The sequence below is a fragment of the Pavona decussata genome, unplaced genomic scaffold (assembly GCF_977016875.1).
Source record: "Pavona decussata unplaced genomic scaffold, jaPavDecu1.1 SCAFFOLD_78, whole genome shotgun sequence".
Taxonomy (NCBI): Eukaryota; Metazoa; Cnidaria; class Anthozoa; order Scleractinia; family Agariciidae; genus Pavona; species Pavona decussata.
This window is the reverse complement of record NW_028145496.1, coordinates 5,231-28,869: the sequence shown is the minus strand read 5'-3', so window position 1 is coordinate 28,869 and position 23,639 is coordinate 5,231. Positions and strand designations below refer to the sequence as shown.

The window sequence follows — 23,639 nt, the reverse complement described above, 5'->3', positions numbered from 1 at the left end:
AGGGTATTTTTCAACATTGTCCATCCCTCGGGCCGAGTATTTGATGGCCTCGCGATTTTTATCTAATCGCAACATTGTGCTGCATTGTTCAGCAGCAAAGACAATAACTTCTCGATTAACTTACGTCAGGGGAGTACACCAAAAAATAGATGGTAGATCCACAGATCGAACGGTCACTGCCAGTCAATACTAGATTGCGTCCAGGACTAGCTTAGTTTGCTAAAGAATATTTCTCTAAGAATGCACTGAATTAGTATCGAGGAGACTTGCGTAACACTTGACGAATCATAAACGAGCTTTCGTCTCGATTTGTGACCCGCTCGAGTTGTCCAATGCCTTTATAAATGATCACTTTTCTCTTATCAGACCCAGCCTAGGCAAATGAAATACATGTGAGGGAAAACAGCCCTTCGTATGGGGATCATCTAAGTGGGATTAGTAACTGTAGCCTGTAGATTCATAAAACTTATGAAAACGACTGTTGTCAGCATAGCTTTTTCACTTTTCTGATTACGCGAAGAAAAATTAACCTATAAATTTGTAACATTTAAACATATTCGTCTCGATTAGCATTTGCTATATGTGGGCATCGTTCACCTCTGAACATTATAAAACAGATTCTTCAACAATAAATAAATCACCATTTTGCTTATGGTATGCTTTTAAAATATAGAATTAGAATAAAATGTAGTTGGGCTAAGGCGGGAGATAAACCAAAACATGCTGCTTGTAGGAAGGCCAGGCTAATCTAAGCCGCGACGTAAATATCATTTTTCGACGCATTTATGCAGGAATATCGCGACTAAGCTTAGCTGCGGCTCATTTCTCTCTCTAAACGGCTTTTACGACTTTGTTAAAGCAATTCTTCACCCTCCCACCAAAAGTTCGCTAAAATAGTATAAAACTGTAAGTATAAAACACAAGACACACCAATAGATAAAACACATACAAAAACACAATCATAATTTTATTTCCTTCAATCGCGCTTTTGTCTATATCATCTCTGTTAACTGAAGTGCACATGCCAAAAACAAGTTGCTTTTACTCTATCTGCCAATAAGCGTCCATGACTGGCGATAAGAGAAAGAAACTTTGACTTTAAAACTTCGTTTACAGAATAGTGAATACATCGGACATTAGGAGTTTGAAAGAGACGTTCGTCAGGGGCTAAGTATTCAACTGGGGTTCGGGTTAAGATTAGAAACTTCAGGGTTTTATTGAAACTTCCGTAAAACGAGAGATGCACCTCAAACGGTGAACTGTCTCTTCCGCGTGAAAAGTACTGGCAGCTGTTCTGGAGCCGAATAACTAGATGGATAGATCGATTAGTGGATACACGAATCGATAGAATGATCGGTGATTCCATCGATCGATCGATCTATCATTCCGATAGAATGATCGGTCCATTCACCAATCCATGTGTCTCGATCGTTCGCATGTTTGATCTGTCCATCTAGTAAGTCGCTCTCGTAAACTGGAGCGCTGATCGTACTTTCGGTCAACCAGTGTTTCATTTCAACCTGTAGTCGCGGATTATAACCCTAACCCCGTTCCTATTTACTGAAGTGTTGGTTACATTTTTAAATCAAGCTTTTTGGCGGGAAAGGTTCAACCAATTTTGTTGAGTCTTGGCATCCTTAATAAGAAATGTAAAAACTATTAGACGATTTTATTTATTTGTTACGGTATTTAAAGTTTTTGAAAAATCAGCTTCTTTAAATCAAATCAAATAAACCCTCTGGCTCGCAAGATTCTAATCTGCAAGTTTCAAGTCAATCATCACCGTGCAACTTCCTACATAAAATGCTGTTCAAATTTTCTCTGAAAATGCTATGCTAACGCATTTGTGTTAGCTGGCGCACAAAACAGCGGAAGAGTACAGCCAGACTGTTACCCAAAGCTTTATTGAAAGAAACAGAGCAATTAAGAACCTACTGCCAACACAATTGGCACTAGAAGAAGCATGATTTTAAGTTGTATGCAAGGTGGAATTACAATATCTTATATTCATCAGTCTAAGGAAAACCCTTACTAGTTTCAGCACCACATGTTCCCTTTTTGAGGCAACAAAAGCTGCTTTGTCGAGTACTTCTGATCATTCGCTTTTAGAATGCGGCGAAAAACCTTTTGCGTTATGATACAATCAAAATTTCTGGCTTTACTGCCACATTCCCCACGGGCCGTTTGCCACCTGGGGACAGCGATTTCTCGTATTTGAATATTTATTTCCCAAAAGAAAGTGAAGAATGTTTCAGTAAAATCAGAAGTCGTAAATATATCATCAAGCAAATAAAGGATTTTTATTGCAGTTGAAAAGCGGATAGTTAAGAAGTACTTGACTGAAAAGCAGCTTTATTCATCCGCGAAAAGGGAATGCGTGGTGCAAAAAACTGGTACGGGTTTTCTGTTGACACCGTATTCTCCAATGCTAAAATTTTGGGGGCAACAAAAGACAAAAACGCGGTAACTCTGATGTATATAGGATACTTTATCTCGACTTGCATGCAGCAAAAAATTCAACTTCTTGTAACGCTTATTATGTCTGCCGAATGTTTCCGATTGCCTAGATTCTTCCTATGGAGCTTTGGATAACATTAGCCTTTCAGATGAGAGACAGCCTGGCTACCCTCTTCCACTATTTGAGTGTCAGCTAACACAAATGCACAAGCAGAGCATTTTCAGAGTCAATTTAAACAGCACTGTACGAGTTGTATGGTCATACACGATTGCCATGAAACTTGCAGATATGAATTTTAAAGCTTGGAGACTTATTTGACGAAATAATAAAAAAAAAATCAGTCGTCGGATTTCAGAGTTATTAGCATTTGTTTGTAAAAATAGAGTTTCGAAAATATGATATCTCAAATGTTTTTAGAGCCATAACATAATAAATATAATTTTCTTAAAGTTCAAACATTTTTCATTTTGGGTGCCGAAACTCAAATAAATCAGTTAAATCTTTTCTGCCAAAAAACGGCGATTAAAAAATGCCACTAATGCACCAATAAATAAGAGCAAGCCACCGTAACCGCAACCAATCACTTGACCTCTGCTTAAACTTTGTAGGTATTAACCTCAAAAATATCCAAGACGGACGCTAAGTAAGCCTTCATAGCCAGACGAAAACTCTAACCTTTGATATAAACCTGAGCAGTAGTAATTACTCTTTTCATGTGCACTTCAGTTCTACTAGAAAATAAATTATATTAAAATAACAAAATAAGAATGCGAAATTTGCCAAGTAGAAATAAGTTACAGTTCCTTGTGATCAACAGCATCTTTAGAATAAGATAAAATACTACATCTTCATTTCATGATTTATATACGGATCTTTGCAGCTTTGATAAGTGATCGAGGACGGTCGACAAGATTAAAAATGTACATTACTGCAACAACAAAAAACAAAGCAAGCTATTAATTGATGTTGTCATAATACATTTTCTTCAACCGGGAAGGGAGATATAAAGGTGGGTGATCAATTTTCCTTTTTCCCTAGGACAATAAGGGAATAAAAATCTGGCCAATGGCTGTATCTGAGTCAGATTTTACTTCGTCCTTTCAAAGTTAAGCTGGACAAATTGATCTTAATTTAGATGTTATTATTGCTACATTTATTGTAATGACTGCTGACCACAGATGACCCACAAGAAAGAAAGAAATTGCGAGAACAAAACAAGTTTGTCGCCTTTTTTGGTGATGAAATTTTGTCACAATTTACCCGCATTTCTGGCCATTTTAGCCAATTTCGTCAAATCAGCCATTCTAGTTCTATAAACATGTCATGTCACAACGGAAGAATCACAACAAGAATCCTTCTTCTACAAACGTGTCCAAGTCATTTGCATTAACTACAACCAGTGACAATTTGTTGAACGTTGTTATAAACGTGTCTCCGTCCTCTCCCACCCCGGCGATGTTGATCAAATTGAACGAAGACACGAGCTCCAAGCACCATCCAACATTGAGCAGGGGTGAGAGAGGAAAGTGTAACAGCGAATTTTGATTGACACTGGTTGTATACGATCTCTGATAAATTTGGTCAAATCCGCCATTTTCGACAAATGCATTTAAATCCCTTTTGCCAATAGGCTATTTCCGGGTTGCTGTGAATCTCTCTACGAAAGCGAGGCTAAGTGCAAAGCTTTTCGTATGAACATTAGTTTGTATATGAATAAAAACTAATTTTCAAATGTAAAGCTTTGCCCTTAAGGCCTCGCTTTCACATTGAGGTTCAAAGCAGCTCGGAAATGGCCTATATTATGTCCAAAACCTATAGTGACAGTCATACCATCGAAATAAGGAAAATAACGCTCGCCTCTCTGACTGTGTAACAATTGAAAAAGCCGAATCAAGAATACAAACCTGTAGGGAGGTCACATAGTAGTCATGAAAGTAGCAGAGTATCGCGAGAGGCTGACCAATGATGATTGAGAACCACACAACCATATTACTGTAATTGGGATACTTTCCAAGAAAATACTTTACGAACAAATGCAGCGGAACCTGGTATGAAATAATAAAGAAAAAAAAAACTCTTTAATACTTAAAACTTCGTAAGCCATAGACTACATCGGATGGCAATGAAAATCATAAAAGCGCGAACGCCAGTATTATATCTGGAACGTTCTGATTGTGTTACGGGGTAAAACCAATCAGACGAGAACCTGAACCAAGGGCTTCTGTGAGCCACCTCATGAATGAATAACTATTATGTAGTAGCGAAGGGGAGACTATGAAGTTGCATATTGCATTAAGTCATATTTTTGGTGCATTTGCTCATACCACTGATACTATCACCACGCAAGTCTTCAGTAAGCTTGGTATGGCTAATAAGCGACTGTACGTGCATTACAAAAGGACAATTTACAGGATTAAAAAACAACGCTCCTTTGGTCTAGAATACTTAGAATTTCTAATTGTGGAATAGAATACACTGATTGCGAATTAAGAATTGGCTAAAAAATAAACGTGAAAGTAAAAAATGCGCATTTTTTTGCGGATTAATTTGATGCCCATGATGTCACATTGTGATTGTTGAATAATGAAAAGCAAACCTCATCAAGACTTATACGCTCGAGATATCAAAATTACCGACTGGCTGAAACCGTAAGAACTAGTAAGTGTGGTTACACAAGCGGACAATTGAAGGCTATTTTGCAAAGGAAAAGACTCGAAAAAATATGATTTTTTTAAAGTTATCATAACGCAAGTTTACATGGCTGTCGTGTGGAGAAACGACAGGTGAGGATCGTTTCTTCTTCACACGGGCTGCAAGTAGAGCTTGAAATCATCACACGTCTGATTAATCAGATTAATCTGATTAATATCCAACAGTCGAGGGTTTACACATATTAATGTCTAAATTCTCCACAGCCGTTTACCTGGAATTGTATTTATAAAGTAACGTAAAGTAAGATGTTGATCATTTTACCTGCGCAAGCATCGCCAAGAATGCCCAGCATCTGAATAGTCTCAGTGGAACACTTACTAGGAACTGTAAAATAACGAAACAGCTGTAAGAAAATTACAGATCCAAGCGATTAATTTTAGCTTTTATGAATGAAAAGTAAGCTTGTTGTTGATATGGCCTTGTGTTACCAGTAGAGTATCCGGACTTTGCTGAAAGTTCCTGAACATTGACTCTTTTCACGGAGTGAAAACCGGACTGACTCAAAAAAAAAAAAACTGTAGCACTACCACCGGGTTTTTATAAATCGTTCCGATATTCGCCCGCTTACTCACTTTCTTTGTCAAATTGTGCCAATCCGCACGATTGATCGGTGAACTCTATCATAAATTTACAGTACCTCGTGAAAAAATGCTGAAAGTAGGAATACGGCGATCTGAGCTTGAAGAGAAGAGAAACCAGACTTTAACATAGGAAGATAAAGATGCCTGAAATGTGATAAGAAAACAACGGCATTTAGCAAGTGAGGAATTTAAAAATAGTCACTAAACATGACTCCAGTTAAAATATGTTCATAAACGTGTATGCGTACCTTCTGGCCCAGCGGTGGACGGGTATGTTCCAGTTTTGCCAAAAATAGGCCACATTTGGTGAATTCCTAGGAAATACAAATTAAGAAATGGTTTACTATTGAAGACCGAGACCAACTAAAGCTAATTTCCTCGAATAGTGATCGTTATAACGTTATACCAAAGCAGTAAATAACTACAAAATACCATCCCAAGAGATTTACACAATTAAGCCCTGCGAGTAGTACTTGCAAATTTAGTTTTTATGGAAGAACTACCAGAGTGGAACTCACTTATTTCCGACTGAAGTAACAGCCCAATCAAGTGCTGAGGCATTCAAGACCCATCTTACTTCTTTTTTATCCAGACAGTGATTTTAGTTGTAGTTAGGGAGCAGGGATGGTGCTGTGGTGGGAGCACTCGCCTCCCACCAATGTGGCCCGACAAACGTGAAGCTCCTTTTGCACGTAGCCGTGTGGTCTCCTTTCCGAGAGTATAGGAGGCTTGTTTGCTTGTTCCCCCTCTCCGAACTTTTTCGTTTGCCTCGTACGCTCGCTTGAAAAAGAAACGATTGCTACGTAGCCCGACGTTCATGGGTGGGGTCTGGGGGGTCGGTCATGGGGGTAGCTTTTTAATGGTAGTTTGGAAAGCAGTGAGCGTAGGGAATTTTCTGGTTGAATAGCTGCATGTGGTCACCAAATACATACCACCAGTCTCGGTAGAATGTTCTATCCCCAAACTTTAATAGTTCTGCAGTAATATTAAGGCCACTGTGAAATAATGCATAAAATGATAACAGCCAGATCAAGTGGTTGGGTATCTTGGAAAAAGAAAGATAAAATTCATTACAAACATAGAATTGGCACAGGTCTGGTATATTCCATTGCAGGAAATGTGGCAAGAATACTAACAAGGAGATGAAAGGTTTGTTTCATTAAAAATCTGTTTGGAGGGCTAAATCGCCTTCAAATTAAATCAGATTTAAAACTGTGATGGAAACCCAGTGTTTTCTAACGGGAAACGTCCTCGAGGATTCATAGCATGGAAAATCATCATTTCTTTTGCTTTTGGATCGACGCAAGTAGCATTCATAGCCAAACCTAAAATTTTAATACTCTTAATAACGTCGGCTATTTCAGTACTTGCGCTTCAATTAATGCGTATCAAAACAATTTCTTAGGAAAAAGTGGCGTGAATTTAAAATATTTCATTGCAGTAATCAATACAGAAAAGGTGAAAAAGGGGATCACTGAACCAAATACTTGCAAATATTAAACTTACTGCTAATTTCATTAGTCTTTCCAGCCCCCTTCCAACGTCCATGTCCTGTGTACCAAATAAAACATACAAGTTTAGCCTACTATTTTGGGCTCAGTAGGAGGGGGTGGGGGAGGGGGGGGGGGTGGTGTTATTGGACATAATTTAATGCATTTAAAAATAGATTGAGATTGAAAACAAGAAGACTAAAACTACTAAATGTGACAGCTTAACAACAACTTAAAACAGCTACATGTAGCCCTGACATTGCATGGGGAAGGATGTTTGGGTCTAAGTTTTAAGGAGCTTGTTTAAATATGTTTTTGTTTGTGTTGTTGTTGTTGCGGGGAGAGGGGGGGGGGGGGCTTGTATTCAGTGTTAGATTTTTGAATTGTTAGTATCACAAAAACTTTGAAACACAATCTCCTATAATTATAATTTTAATGAACAGCACAAAGTGAAATTGCTTGCAACCAACAATAATCTAATGGCCAAACTTACCCTAAGTGGCTTAAGAGAGTTATTCACTGTGGGAACTATCCACTACAAAGAAAACACAATACAAGGTTTAATCAAACTAAATTTGTGTGTATTGTGCGGTTTCAGGAATTTAATTATATCCATACATGTATTGCCCCCATGGAAGGTTACTACATGTACCAATTCCACAAGGAAGGAGGGCCACTTAGAGGGGTGGGAGGTGTCAAACTAAAAAAACCCTTTTTATTGGGGGGGGGGGGGGGGGAATATCCTGGAACCACACATTACAAAGGCTTGTGGTTAAAGTTCATGTAGATGTCTAGCAAAATTATTGGTTGACCATAGAGCACAATGCAATTTAGCTAAAAGTAACACTCACCCAGATGATCATAATTTACGTACTTATGACATGACTCCTGGGTTCAAACCATTTACAAAAGTAATTTGCTACAATAACGATCTTTAGAGTTACAGGTGTATACAATGTACACTGTAGTGTGTTTATGAAGGGGAAGTCTGACAGAAGAAAACCTCAATGTAATGATCAAAATTCATTTTTTCACAACAACAACATTATTTACAGTTTGAGAGCTCTAGCTCTACAAAATCTATTGTCCTTACTTGCTGGACAGCTCCAATAATAATTCCAACAAGAAAGAACTGCAAGAGGAACAAAACAAGAGTCACAAGGTTTATTAAAATAATTTTTAAGACTACACCTGCATGAAAAGCATTATTTTATTCCTCATTTTATGAAGAATATTATTATGAACTAATGCAAACAGCCATCACAGGCATGCAGTGAATATAAAGTGGCTTGTGCACAAGACTTACAAATTCTGCCAGTCTCCTCATTAGGAACCTTTTTCTGATTCGTGTATTCCTGGGAAAGTTTAGTTCATAACAGAGTGTTGGGGCGATCATGAAATAATACAAATCTGAAACAAAATGTATTATCACAATTAAATGTTTTTCCAGGTCTACAGAAGGTTTCCGTTGGAACACAACTTCCACATAACAACTAGAGTTAACTCTTACAGCGTATATAATGGATAACTACTACATGTATTACGCACACCCCCTTATTATGCAAAAAGTTAAAGTCCAAGGTGATCGACCTGCAAGAATTACATACAGCAGGAGTTGGTCGAGTGTTCAATGGTACATGTACATGTATCTTGCCTGAACTTTTGACCAGGTCATCATGTAAGCTGGCCACTACTCTCTGATTAAAATAAAACCTCATTCAGCCATTTTTGTTAACTGAAAAAATCCCTTCACATCAACTAACTTTATGGCCAGTCGCCAATATTACTGTAGTTTTGTCAACTATGCAGTCAAGTGCTGCACTAAGTTCACCTGTACTTAACCACCTAAGCATACTTTACAAAAGATCTCCCAACACTGAAATCATCAGTGGCACAAAATGTACACCACTGTGCTGGCCAACTGCAATGCTTAGTGTATTTTAATGCCGTCAGGTGTTATCAGTCTTGCACTGATTCTTACCCTTTTGTGATAAGTTATTTGGATAAATAACTTGCTCAACATTTGCCTTTTTAGTGACATCATTCTTATCTTCTGTTCCTGTAACACAAAAATAAGCTTTTCAGTGTTAATAACTCATGGATGGCATTACCGCTGGTTTAAGGATCTACAGTCATGTTGTTTTTACCATCAACTTGTTTTCTAACCTTTCTTGGATAACCAGAAACCAAAGAGAGACTGTGTTTTTGATAATGAAGTATAGAGAATTCTGAATAGATAACTAAAGATATTTGATGGGTTTTCTAAGATTTCAAAATGTTAACTCTGCATCAGGTGGACAGGTACTTTTCTCCTTTGTTTTCAAAAAATTAATGTTTGTTACTATTCAGACGACTTATTTACTTACCATTTTTATCACTTGCATTTACCAAACCCAATCTGTTCCACATATTCACGCTGATGTAACTTATCAACTTTAACCAGACAACTGTGTACCACATGACTGCAATCAGCGCTGCCCCTAAAACACAAAATTTCATGTTTCAGTTTTTTAATAACGTACATCGCCACAGGGAAATAAATAAAGAGAATCGGGATTTTAGCCAGGAATTGAAAACTGGGCATCCTAATTTAAGCCATGAGTCTGGTAAAATGTTTAATGGACTTATAACACACGCTGGAGTTGTTGTTGTTGTTGTTTTTCGTTTTTTTCACAAGTAAGTGGGCCTCCACAGAATGCCTGGATATCCTGCTGGCTAGAACCTTGCTGATTACTACATTTTGATAAAATGAATTTTCAAATTTAATATTGTTATTTAATTTTTAATAAGTACTTATTAATAAGTAAACTGGCACAAAATTTTTCCTTGACATTTTACTCCTTTATCCAGACAAGTGTTGCAAGTGTTGCAAGTGTTGCTGATAAAACAAATTCTCCTAACTACATTTATTTATCCTAATAGTAAATGTGCCATAAGAGGAATTTATAAACTTCGAGATTTAACAATGGATGTCTCTCCATTAACCGCAGTACTTACATGGAGGGGGATGGTAAACCAAAACAACAGTACTTGGAACAACAAGAGTACACAACAAAATGAAGATGTTTAGGTATCTTCCCATCCTTTCAGATATTTTGCCCTGTAAAAAACAAATTCAAAAGCCATCCTGAAAACTGTGAATAAAAGTGACTACATAGCCCTACACATTTTGAAATTGGTGGAATAAAATTAATTGGGCAAATTTCTCTGTGGAACTAATGATGTCTCTAGAGATACTTCTTCTGTCTGGTCTATTCATAAATTAATGCGCAAATTCAATTTAGTACAGGCCAGTGTTATGTACAGTTCTTACATCATACTAAACCTACACCTGAAACTTAAATATTGATACAACAAACTAGCGAACGAAATGAATTGCTAATTAAATAACTATTAAACACTTAGTGAGTAGTACTATATATTAATTGCGTCCAATAATTTCCAGAATCTTACAAGAAAAAGTTACTTGAGAAGTAACTGCAGTACTTTAATAATGTTGTTTTTATTTTTGCACCTGAATTTAAATTTAATGTATATATTATTAATAATTTAACTTACGATAATTTAAGGCACTGTACTTACTTTAGATAGAAGTTTTTCTACTCCATATGTCAGCTGAATAAATACATTAGAAACTGATAAAAAGGAATAAATTATTATCAATTAATTAAAAGTTTTTCCACTTGTCTCAACAATAAGATATGATGATCAATCCTGGAAAAGAGAAAATAAATAATAGCCACCCACTTTGTTTCTGGAGTTGAATTGGGTGACTTCTAATTACAAAAGATTGAATGGATGATTTTAACCTACAAAATGTAACACAGGTACTAAAAGTACATTTAGGCAATAATTTATTAAATATCACTCAACAAATGCCTTGTAAAAACCTGGATTGAAATTGAGTTATTAATATGTGCTGTCATTATTTAATATAATAATATTGTGAAAAGATAACAACTTGACTATGCCATGTTTGTAATGCAGTACTTACAAATTACATGATATTTGTACATGTAGAATGTAACAATGTATCACTTACAGATAACCAATGACGCTGAGGGCCAGCGATATGGATCTTCCAAAAATATTGTTGTAACTTGGACAGGGTCAATAAGCAATCCATACCTAAGTGGAACACAATAATTAAATATATTATTCCATGAACGCACATTGGATACAAGAAGATAGATATAGTCAACGCATACAGCAGTCTTTTGCCGTGGAATGCAAGTCAGAATTGTGTCCCCTTTTTTAATGGGTTCATTATATCAGGGTTCGGTCCACTTGTCTTGACATTATATTTTACTGCAACTTTGGCTGGGCTGAAGAATACTGTTTGTTATAATGGGAAATTTATATACGAGGGTTCTACTGTAATATAACTGTACATAGTTACATACACCTAGCAATTAATATACCATACTACATGTAATTCTTACATGATGATCAAATTAGTTATAAATGAGGTGGGCGATTAGCAATGTTCATCTTCAGTTGATAGAAACATACATGTATGTTATTAAATAACTATAAAATAAATATGTGACCATGTTGTTGTCTCATCATAAAACTACATTGCATAATTTGATCAGCTGTTGTGTATGTTGTGGATCAAATTCATCCTTGGTTTCAATTTTATCTTGCTACTGTTCTTGGGTAATTGGTAATGTAAAGTATGATGATGATTTTGAAGCAATGGAAAGTAAAATTTAAACCAGGGGTAAAATTGAACCACAACATACGGTACACATCCCGAGACTAACACTCTACACAACCAGTTTTACATGTACAGTATAAACATGCACATGGCTTGATTATTACTGATTAAACTTACTTCAATACATTATCCAATGCAACACGGAAATTTGACAGTATCTGCAATGTACAATAATGGGAAGAAAAACATTACAATGGAGCAGTTAATCAAATCATTTAATCAGAATTACAAGTAATATTCCTAGGGTCTCTCTAGGTGGTGATGAGTAAGCTAGAGAATATCAATTTTCCACAATGTAAAGTAACAAAATAATGAAAATAAAAATAATAATTCCAAAACACAGGCAATCAAAACAATAAATTACAACCCAGCCAAGAATGGAACCTTTTGACCACTCTTTTATTAGTCTCCTATGCAGCCATTGTTGGGATAAACAGGCAACACTTCTTCCCACTAATGTCTACTTTCATCTGTTAGGCTAAGTGGAGAGAAGCATTGCAAGACAACCCTAATAACGGCTGTGTACAGTGTAGGATTGAAGACTAGTATTTCATGGACTCATTTCTGCTCTTTTGAGCAATGTGTCAAAGAACATGTTCTTAGTTTGTTTTAAATGGCCATTCTCTTCAGGATTTCCCTTTCTGAATTTTTTAAGGTGTTTGTTGTTTGTTTCTTTTTTCAATCTACAGCGCCCCACTGAATATCACATCTGTGATGCGGGCTCCAAGTATAAAGATTACAGTAGAACCTCCTGTAAGTGCCACAGGACTGGCATAGGTGTCTGCTTATGGAAGGTTGAAAGGCTTAATGTACCACAGGGTTAGGGTGTGTCAGTCACACCTTCTACCTCAAATGCTTTAATAATACAATGAACTGTACGTACAGCACTATTTAAAGTCAAATAATTTAATGTTAAATATTGCTATCGCCCACTTTTACACATAAGTCTGTAGGTCAATTACACCTCTTGAGAACTTCAAATTCAATGGACAAAGTCAGTCACAAATTTTACACGTATACACAAATTCATTTGTTTGCGGTTACCACATGCACATGGAGGAATGGGAGTCTGAAATTAATAAAAAAAAAAAGAAGAGAAAGACCGGCATTAAACGTAAAAACAGAGCGATGACCTACAGAACACCTACTGTAAGTGAAGTTACAGATGCCATTGAAGTTACGATACAATACGATACTTTATTTAACATGGGATTTATGCTTAGCTTAATCAGCTAGTTTACAGGTAATTCACGGCCAAGTACATATAATACTAACAATTAGAAACTAAAAATGAACAACAATTAATTCATGGCATAAAAACTGAAGTTTTTGGCCATGTTCTTAAAGAAGTTGTTAGCCATGTTCCAAAGCTCATGTCAATGTTGCTCTCACAGTTTCTGAAGCGGTTGACAAACTCTGCAAAAGTAACAATAATTTACTGGAAAATGGGCAAACAGAACTGCCTGGTGCAGTGTGGAGGTACCCTGCTACTGCTGTAGTATGCATTTCAAGGAAACTCGTTTTCCTGTATCTGACTCAAAGAGAAATTAAGCAAGGAAGGAGTTTATGTATGCTAGCTTTTGCTGATGGGACACTTGTACAGAAAAAATGTTGCCTCTTGTTTTGTCTCAATTATCGCTGAGTTACATGTTCCAGCAACAACGTTCATACATAAACTACTGTATTTTATCAAAGTCATGTACAGCATTATTGATTTGGTGGCTAACAATATTATTGACCACATCCTGGAGGTAATAGCTTTTTCTGGAGTCTGACATTTCGGATTGTAGAAGTTACATTTTGCACTATGATCAGGTAGGTTAAATGGAGTGGATCTGTCTTATTAGCTTAAGTTTCAGGAGGTCTGTACGCTTATGGGAGTTTATTTTAGCACCTGAAAGGTCCAAAAAGGTGTCCGCTTCTGCTTACGAGAGGTGTCTCCTTAACCTCGGGAGGTTATAAAAAAAGTGTGTAAGTGGAGAAATCTGCAAGCACAGCTTTGGCTGTATAATTATAATTATTATTATCCTTAACATTATTATTCCCTACAAACATGCAAAATCACCGAGTACAGATAATTTTCTTTCCTGTTGCCCATGAAAAACATTCAAGGGGTTACGTCACATCACATGCAACAATAATCATAAAATTGGGCCTGTTTTTTCAAGTACTCTACCATTGCCATCAAATCAAACGTAATCCATGCAATCCTCCACTTTAACACTTGGCTATGTGGGCCACAAGGCTGAAAATTTGTTGCATGGCTCAAGTAAATGTTTGCCTTGACTTGTTTGGTTATTTTCCTGACCTGTGAGTCATGGTGATATGTTCGAGTAGAGGTAACAGTTACAGAGGAAAATGCCTCGTGTTTTGATTTGTAGTGCTAACTGCTTGAGTGCTGTCACAAGCTGTTTCATTGCATAAAGAACAATAGAATTTTGACACATTTCGTTGCTGATGCAAAATGGATACACAGCCACTCAAATTGAGAACTTGTTCTATGATTTCGATCAAAAGTTGATCTGACCAACCACAACTTGCACTGCAGCTCTGCAGGAGCAGTAATATTATAAATGCTCATGCAGAAGTAACCACAGATAAACATTACTCTCATCAGCTAATTTATAATGTAGCCACTCAAGCATTCAACTCTATTAATCTGTCTACAAAAACTAATATAATTTGTATCCGCTGCGTCGTTTACGTTATTGTAGGAAAGGATATACGGAAATTAAACCAGAAAATCTATAAACTCCCGAAAATCTCGAGCTGATAATGAAAAGCTTCCAAATAGGCCACGGATTAAAACCTGGATTATGGCGAGAGGGAAGTCCTCAACCTTACCAGTAGAATAAGACATAAATTAACAATCCCTCTGTAGTTTTCGAAACCACTCGTTGAGGTTAGAAGAGATTCTTCAATCTTGTGAACCCTGGAATTTTAGAGAAGAACCAATTTTATTTGTCGGAGCAAATGTGAATGTTGATATTGCCGACAATCAAATGCAAACCTGACTTTGGAAAGAATAAAACGCAAACTTACGGGTGCTCATATATATCGCCTATCTTCGTCTTGGGTTTTGTCTCCGAATTCTTGTCCAACTTTTTAGAAGATGATCGCCGTCTCAACGTGGGAGAACTCATGATTGTCGAGGAGAAATTTCACCCTTTCCCCTTTGTTATCGATTCTGCACGATCACATATTACCTTTGGACCGCTGATCAAATGATGTCAACAATTCAACACGTGACACCGTGCGGTGAAAAAATTTCTTGATATCAGGGAAGGGAGGGAGGGAAACCATTATCTGAAATCATTTGTGCTCCGTACCATTATTCGTTTATACCAGAAGCTTTTAGGGTTATTATTGTTATTAACACTTCACCAGTACAGATGAAAGTTAAACGATACTTTTTTTAGACGTTACTTCTTCAAAGTATGGACAAAAACAAATATCAAATTCAGGGAGGTACCCAGAAGTCTCGCTTCTGTGGACGCGCTGAATTTTATTTTGGATCATGAACACATAATGCAAACGTTGCGTTCAGAAAATTGTGCATCTTACTTTTTTTCTGACGTAACTGAAGTACAAAAGTCAAAAGTCAGACTTAGCTGGGGGGAGGGGGTGGTGGAGCGGTAAAAATCTCACCAGGGAGGTAGGTCGGTACCGACAGTTTTCTAAAGGCTACAGTTGGTAGATACTTTTTATCGACTAGCGACTTATCTACTAGATAAAGGTATCCACGGTTTGAAATATATTTCAGTTATTCTAGTCTTTTTTGTTTATTTTGACCAAGTTCGCCGCCTCCGCCGCAGTGCAGTCTGTAGTTTATATTATGTCCTTATTGAGCGCTATTTTCCAAACCCGTTTTAAGAGCTGGCCTTTAAAATTTGTTTTACCCAACATCTGCGTGTCTGAACAAGCCGGAATTATTATTTTATTTTATTTTTTTTTTTTCAATAAAGCGGCCACCTATTTAGCGGCTACACTACTCCCAATGAAGCGGTCAGTTGCCAAAGTTCCCAAACCGTGTTCTTTATAAGTTCAGGTTAAACGCTTCTCCTAATGCTTCAGTACCTAGTAAGCGATCACCAAGCATTTAATTAATGCAGTTAGTTTGGCCTTCTTTTGAAAACGCTGCCTGGCCTTATGCAGCTAAGAGTCCGAAAAAGTTGACAACTGATAAAAAACGTTCCAACACACGTCCATTATCGTCTTGTCACTATGCCAAAATTATAAGTGATAGTCTTGATGTTTTGCCAATAAACCCTGTAAACCATAAATCAACATAGAAATTATGAAACGATCTGATTGATCCGTTTGAAACTCCGTGTTCTACAGCGAAAGAAGTTTTTGCAAGATTTTTTAAAGTAACGCTCTTTTCTTCAATTACGAACATCTTTTTTTTTTTTTATACTATGATAAGTACTGACCGACTTACTTTATATGGTTCTTGTTGCGATTTTACTGAACCAGCGCGTATAGAATTTTCACAACACTTAGAAGTAAAACTTTGAATTCAGTGTGGATTGGAGGCTGCATTCCCGGGGGGGGGGGGGGGGGGGACTCCCTTATATGGGCTATATAGGTTTGTGCGGCGCCAAAGGGTATGGTTTTTCGGTTGTTTTGGTCATAAATAGAGTATCGCTTTTAGCCTTTTTGCCGCCGTTTTGGTAATAAATAGGGTATAAATTTTTGCACTCTAGTCCTGGGTTCGATTTTTTTTTTAGAAGAAGCTACTTCAGGTCATAAATAGGATAGGGAAAATGGCAGATTTTGGTCATAAATAGGGTAAGGGTTTTGGGAAGCCGGCCGCACACCCCTACCCAATTTTCCTTGGAGTACCCCCCCCCCCCCCTCCTTCCCAAGCGTGGTGACGCGGCCACTTGAGGTTCGGCTGTAAGCTAACATTTCTTGGGGGGGCATGCCCCCAGAGGACCCAGACGCCCCAAAATAGTGCTTTCCACGTTCGCAAATCGTGCGTATGTCACGAACAGTACCAAATTCTCAGAGGTACTTCGCCGCTGGTGTGCAGTTTCACTACAAAACTAGTAGATCTAAAGGATGACTGTACATTGAAAAGCACACGTTGCCGCTCAGTTTTGGACTGTGTTCATATGGTATTGTACTGGGCAACAAGCTGAACAAACAGTTACTCGTGCAATCGTTTTTAATTACAACGCTCTATTGGATTTTCCGTCTGCCTTGGTACGGTAGAGTTTTCGACAAATTCGTGGCGAAAATGATTACTCACCAGGTCTGTTACAGAGGCGGCATATGCCCCGGCCATTCACACCAGGGCTTAAACACGTTTAAAAGCTTCGTAAAAGCTGCTTTCGGATTTTTGTTGACTACAAACTTAGCACAAATGAAAGCTTCAGTTAAAGTTTACTTGAATTCTATGTCAAAGCCAATGGTTGAGCTTTCTGTTACCAACTTTCATTTTGTTAAAACTGGTTTAATCAAACATGTTTTGTTGGTGTGGATGGGGCTATAGATAGTTTTGTATTGGTCGAGTATAACATTGGCACAGCTACGCTGAACTCCTTGCAGCCCGATCTTCTGTCATAAGATCGTCGCACGCACCGGTCCGGCTTTGTAGTGTCTCGCTTCATTTTCCATCTTTCCGTGGTCATGCATAACGCGCGAAAACCGGCCTCTTGTACTTTGTTTTGAGGAAAATGCATATTTCATTTTATATGATCAAAGTGTTAACTGCAGCTAATTTGGGCGGTTTCAGAGGCACTGACCCATTTCCAAAATATAATTAATTCCCAGCAGCTCTCAGTGAGGGAGTTATCAGCTTTACCAGTTATCACGCCCGGGTTATCACGGTTCATTGGATTAGAATGAAGTGGTTTTAACGATCCTGTTTTACAGTGAACTAATTATCTGTTTTGTACATCAAATGACTAGACTGCAAAAACGCAAACGAATCAGCTCAACTGTAAATGAGTTTTAAGCACAGTTGAACAGTTGCCTGAGGTTTATTTGAAGTTAATGTTTTGTTTATCAGCAGAGTTGATGACTAAAGGTGAATTGGCAAAAAGAAAAGAGATTCAAATGCTGACGTTTAGAACGTTAATTGGCCTTTCGTGCAGAGCGAATCGTATTCGCTCTGCTAACGCTCAAAACACCAGCATTTGAATCACATTACGTTGGCCAATTAACCTTTAGTTATCAACTCTGCTGATAAACAAAACATTCGTTTCTGCTCCCTGGTGCCGAGGCAGTACCGCAGTTTCCCCTTATCGATCAATTTATTTCAAATTACATTGACTCAAAGTAATGGTGTATTGATTTACACGCAGTTTTCTCTTTGTTTTTTTCCTTGTCAGTGTTGTTAGTCATTCCTTTTCTCGTCTTTCCAAATGTTTATCATCAATGTTCCCTTCCTGTCGCGGGTGTGGATGTAAATTTATAAATGGCTCTACGTACACAAATAACATATTAAGCTTGACCTTGAGCGCTGATTAGCTTTTTATTTTTACGCACGCAGCTCGCATCGACTAACTGAACAACGGCTTTACTGACGTCCATAGGCGAGTAAACTTTACCCGACAGTGAAAATCCATCTTAAGGTTGCTCGTGCAGCATAGAAACAGTTTCTTCACTTGAGCTGTCATTCAACAGTCCTCCATCTAGCCGAAGTTTCTTGATAAAACACTGGTGGCAGAAAATGTGGCCAATCAAATGAGCAGCAAGTAAGCCTAGCACGTGAACTGCAAACGCGATTCCAAGAAACTCCACATTGCTTGGAGTATTTTTCCACGGATTTGGCCCAAACAGAACAAAGCTAATTTGAAAAAACCAGCTGCCTTGTAAGCTAAACAAATAAGCTTTTAAAAAACAAAGAAATGGGATAAATTGATCATAAATCACCGCTAAAAGAAACGCGGCGGCAGTGACGAATATGATAACGTAAAGAATTGTATGCAGCCGAACGTTTAGCTCGTCTCGTCCGTGTAGATGGAAGTAAAATAAAAATCCTTCAATCCAAAGGGCCAACGAGAATATCAAGTAATCGAATTTGGGCGGAAGACTGGGTAGCAAGTTATACCACATAACAAGATCGACGACGCCTGTGAAGCCGAAGAAACAGTACATGACGGAGTGAGCGTAGTTATCAATATTGATGGATAAGAACTCTCCATTCTCGTCAAATAAAGCTGACGATTTTGAAACAGGAAGCTCGCCTAGCACACCAAGCACAGCAAGAGCGACTTTGATGACGGGCTCAATAGGGTGGTTTGAAACCCTCCGGCTGGGACACAAGTACCACACAGGTTGTATGGAGTTAGAGCGTTGTTTTGCGTTACTACTCTTGTTTGTTTGGCATTTTTGCAGGATCTCGCCAACAAACCACCACAAAGAGATGAGTATAAACATTGAACCCGGCACAAGATGGCCAATGAGTGAACCCATGTCGCTGGGCTGTGGAACAACTCTCACAACTGAGTTCACAGCGCAAAACTGCAAATTAAATGTGCGTGTGAGAAGGCTGACAACCTGATATATGCTGTTGGCGTGAAGTTTGCCACGTTTAGTTTGAATATATTTTAGCTCCATGCATAACAAAGGCATACTTGAGACGTAAAGCTGAACACCGTGGAAACAACAACAGCATAGCCTCCCGATTCACTTGTCAACTTACAGCACGGTGAAAGTCGCTTCAAAAATTGTTGCCCTAACGAAACATGGAATGACTGTTAAAGAAAGGAAGAAAACTCTTAAATGGTTAGTGCTTCGTTTAACCCCCAGGCCATGTTTATACTTGCAATTTTTTATATTGGTTACGTATATACGTTAGAAACATTCCATCTGTTCGGCTGCCGCCCAAATGATTACTATTCGAAGTACAGCTTGAGCAAAGCTTCATTTGAGTGACAATTTAAAGGTTTTCCCCCTATTCTTATGCAGAGAAGTCTTTCTTTGTTAAAAACTGGCTTGTCAGATACAACAGCTTGGTCGGGAAACAGACTTCGAGAAAAATAATGTCATCATTTATATTAGCTGGCCGTGCTTCGTTGACCGATTTAATTTGTTCCATGCACGAAACAAAATAAAACAAACAAACAAACAAACAAACAAAAGCGCATCGTAGAGAAAAGGGGTTTAGTTTCAAAAGAAACTGTGGTGGTTTTATAAACTGAGTCAACACTGGTGATAAGTAATTTGGCCTCCGTGAAGGCGTGGGCGTGACCAAGACCTAGAGACCAGTTTGTGACATGCTCTGTTGCGCGGCTTATATGTACTCTAGTGTTGGATACAAGATGTTGCGGCAGCCAAATCTCGGTAAATTTGGCTTCAGACGAGAACTATCGACCACAGAGGTTCGTTACCAAATTTTGCGGTGAATATGCAGCCATGACCATCATGTGTAGCGAGCCGGCGGCAACTGACTCCCAGCCTGGGAAATGTACTGTTCTTAGTAGCTTGGCTACGAGGCTTGAGGGAATAAAGCAACAGAAATAACATTGCATGAGGCTCAGAGATGAATAATTTAAAATTTCTTTTGTTTTATTCCCCTAAGCTAGAATTTTAATATATTGGAAATGGTTTATTGGTGTATTTGCGTTCGCTGTACTTTAAGCTTGTTCTTTGTCGTTTGTGATGAGCAAGCTGCCCACCGAACACAAAGAGAAGTCACATGATAATTATAATAGCGGACAGATTGAATCAACAACACTGACAATGTTGACAACTGCGTGAGTAATAGACAGCTGACTGCTTTCAATGGGAGTTTTATTGTAAACACGAGGAAGCAGCTTATGCCAATACATGATGAATAAATTATCACTTATTTCAACCAGCGAATAAACTCACTGTGGTTCTACAGAGGCACCTTAAACTCAGTGAAGGAGCTTACAATAAACAGGCGAGATACTGGTGGGACAAGACTTCCAACTACAAGGATTTGTCAAAATTTATATATATATATATATTTGTCGGGGATTGAAACGAGATCAAGAACGTTACAATATTGTGAAAATAGATGTTATGACTCCAGTCAACTCGTAGAGTGATAGCAACAACAACAACAACAACAATCTTTTATTCGTGCCCAGAAATTATACAGTGTTAACATAAATACAAGAAACGAAAATTACTAAGGAAGAGAGCACAGCTGGATCCCCATTGCCGATTGTCAGTCGTGTCGCAAAAAAATCCCATGGACGAAAGAGTAGAGTGGCTACTTGTAGCTTTGCTGGTGTCGAAGACAGAGTTTAGTTATGTTACCTTTCAAGCTTGTTCTGTCATCTTGTTTTAATCAAGAGCCGCGTTTTATAAGTACATTATTCATTTGAAAATATAATTTTTTAATGCCAGAATATTTAACTTAACAATTTAAGCTATTTGAACTTCGGCACGATGGTAAATTTTCCCCTCTGATAAACAGAAATGACCACTGTAGTATATCCGCCTAACTGCGCGCCTAACGGGCCTTTGATCGACTGCTTTAAACCAAACTCATTTTTTAAATAGCTAAGTGTGCCTTCGAAGAAGAAAATTAATTGAAATTATCGCTGAACTTTTCTGCTTCTTAAATTTTTCTGGAACTTTTTTGTATAGCCTTGGTGAAAGACAAAGTAAATGGAAACTTTTAAAGCATATCCTGCAATATTTCTCCTACTGAATAAAAATTGAAGCAGTCTTTGCCGCAAAATGTTTACTTCAATCCTTGTATGGTGTATTCATGGGACAAGGAGGGCTGGCGTTGTTTAAAAGGAGTTAAGCCTTTTTTTAATAAAACGAAACTCTACGAATTGCGATTGAGGCCCCCTGTATCATTTCTACCAAAGAGAGGACCAAGAACAGGTACCACTGTTGCGCTTTGTCTGCCACACGCTCTTCTGGCGCGTTTATCGCGCGCGCCAAAATGAAACGAAATGAACCTCTGGTATCAAGGGTAATCGGCTGCAGTCAAATACGTTGAAGGTGAAAGAATCGAGAATAAAGTCACAATCTCTTGGTAAAATGTAATTGGAAAAGTTAAAGGACAAAATTAAAGTTATCGCGCAATCTTTAGTTTGCTCATTTTCCGGTGCACCATCAGAGAATCCGACTGTGATTCCCTCAAGTTTTCAGTTTCAAACGCTATGATAATTTTCACTTACCCCAAGAAGGAATAGCAAATTAACAAATCCTCTGAACGATTCTAAGCTTCCTGACCAGCTGATAATAGAATCCTGGACACTGTGAACTCTGGAATTTTAGAGAATTATCAGTGATTAATTTCGACTCGCCTAGCAACTGGGCCGCTCGCTTGGTGTTTTTACGATATGGTAAAGCAAGATCGGCGGGGAAGAAAACAATAAACAAAGAAACAAACAAACAAACAAAAAGAAAAAACAAAAAACATAACAACTACTTAGATCCGTTTTCTTGTTCGATGCCTTGTTTTAACCATCGCGAAATTTAAGTATTTTCCAACTTTGCAGAAATTTCAAAAGGCCGGTTGTTTTCAAACGGAATTAAGACCGTATACCTACCGTGAATTTAAACCAAGTTTCTCCCGTTTAGGGGGAGGAGTCTCCCGCAACGGAGGAATAGTCAACATTTGGCAAACAATTTACATCTTTTCTCTCTTAAATTCCGCAACTCATCAATGCAGCAAATTTTATCCGAACTGAGCAGTTATCTACTGTGACGTCACAATTTAGCTCGTGACTAACGAAGGTAATTAAAAATTAACTTGGTATTCCTAGTTTTTTGCCGCTTTTTTCGAGAAGTTGTTTGCTGGAATCGTCTTCTCAAGATTTACTTTATTTTGAAATTTGGTCTAAGAAAAGCCAAAAAAAAAAAACCTTCAAAAATCACTTGGAAGAGAAAGTGCACGCGCACCTTAGCCTCGTTCCCAGTTTCTTTCCCGTCTTTCTAACGGAACCGCAAGGCTAACGCGGGCTCAGCGTTATTCCCAGGGTCTTCTCGAGATTCCAAACGACGGAGGCCACCATCTTACAAGCAAAGATGACCTCACGAAGTGAATTTATGGAATTCTTGTCATTAGGTCTACGTTGGCTCTCGGCCGATAAGTTAAAATTTAACCCACTTTGACCAAACTGAGGAGTAGCTGTCCTTGCATCGTTTAATCAAGTTTGACAAAAACTGGCAAACCCGTCTCCGATACGGACATTTTTTGTGCATTGCATAGGCCCGTCACTGCCACCAGCCAAATACAGGATCCATTTGACTGCGCATGCTCCTTGTCCACGTGTTGCTGCTAGCCCCAATCCCCTCCCTGGCTCTATCGAACTACAGGAAACGCACTGATCTCTGCTTATTTGCAGGACGGAGTTATGCTGTGTGTCTCGATTGGATTTATTGTCCTTACCACTTATTGTCTTATTGTCCTGAACAGCGCCAGGAGTATAAATTACAACAGACTGGAAAAATATTTGAAAATCAAGCTTCAAAAATGGAAGGCGGAATTAAAGAGTATTCAGTGGCTCAAATAACAATTTTCTTTAACGTCAGAACTGATCCAGTCAGTGAGCATGTTGGGGGCAAGAATAAGTAACAAAAGTACGTTAAATATAATTAGCTTCTTTTGAATGCATATCTTCGTCCTTATAAAGTTGAATCGGGGCAAAAAATGATTGATGAAACAGATAAAAGCAAAACGCGTAAAAGTCGAGAGCATAGAGCTATCTGACGCTAAATGAATTAAACGTTGG

The 23,639-nt window shown here is 38.0% G+C and overlaps 2 protein-coding genes across 4 annotated transcripts; both read right to left on the bottom strand.

Annotated features, from left to right (window-relative positions):
- Positions 1-946: 946 nt before the first annotated feature.
- Positions 947-22,590, bottom strand: LOC146476151 (diacylglycerol O-acyltransferase 1-like). Of its 3 annotated transcripts, XR_014865644.1 has the most exons (19): positions 15,004-15,274; positions 14,806-14,893; positions 12,079-12,119; positions 11,284-11,369; positions 10,824-10,876; positions 10,239-10,341; positions 9,608-9,721; positions 9,223-9,300; positions 8,548-8,651; positions 8,335-8,373; positions 7,735-7,776; positions 7,258-7,302; positions 6,684-6,796; positions 6,000-6,065; positions 5,808-5,895; positions 5,432-5,494; positions 4,363-4,503; positions 3,147-3,386; positions 947-3,047 (listed from the first exon to the last, which is right to left on the bottom strand). XR_014865644.1 is itself a non-coding variant. In XM_085114698.1 (18 exons), exons 1-18 carry the CDS (start codon positions 22,520-22,522, stop codon positions 3,384-3,386), a joined length of 1,335 nt encoding a protein of 444 aa, XP_084970824.1. In that variant the 5' UTR covers positions 22,523-22,590; the 3' UTR covers positions 947-3,383. The 3 variants fall into 3 exon arrangements, 2 of the variants coding, with proteins under 2 accessions (XP_084970824.1, XP_084970823.1); XM_085114698.1 differs by lacking the exons at positions 14,806-14,893; positions 15,004-15,274 and adding exons at positions 22,080-22,167; positions 22,455-22,590 and having other exon boundaries at positions 947-3,386; XM_085114697.1 differs by having other exon boundaries at positions 947-3,386.
- On the bottom strand, positions 17,403-20,103 carry LOC146476152 (transmembrane protein 45B-like). The gene is made up of 2 exons (XM_085114699.1): positions 18,147-20,103; positions 17,403-17,744 (listed from the first exon to the last, which is right to left on the bottom strand). The coding sequence occupies exon 1, from the start codon at positions 19,543-19,545 to the stop codon at positions 18,538-18,540; it is 1,008 nt and encodes a 335-aa protein (XP_084970825.1). The 5' UTR covers positions 19,546-20,103; the 3' UTR covers positions 17,403-17,744; positions 18,147-18,537.
- Positions 22,591-23,639: the final 1,049 nt, after the last annotated feature.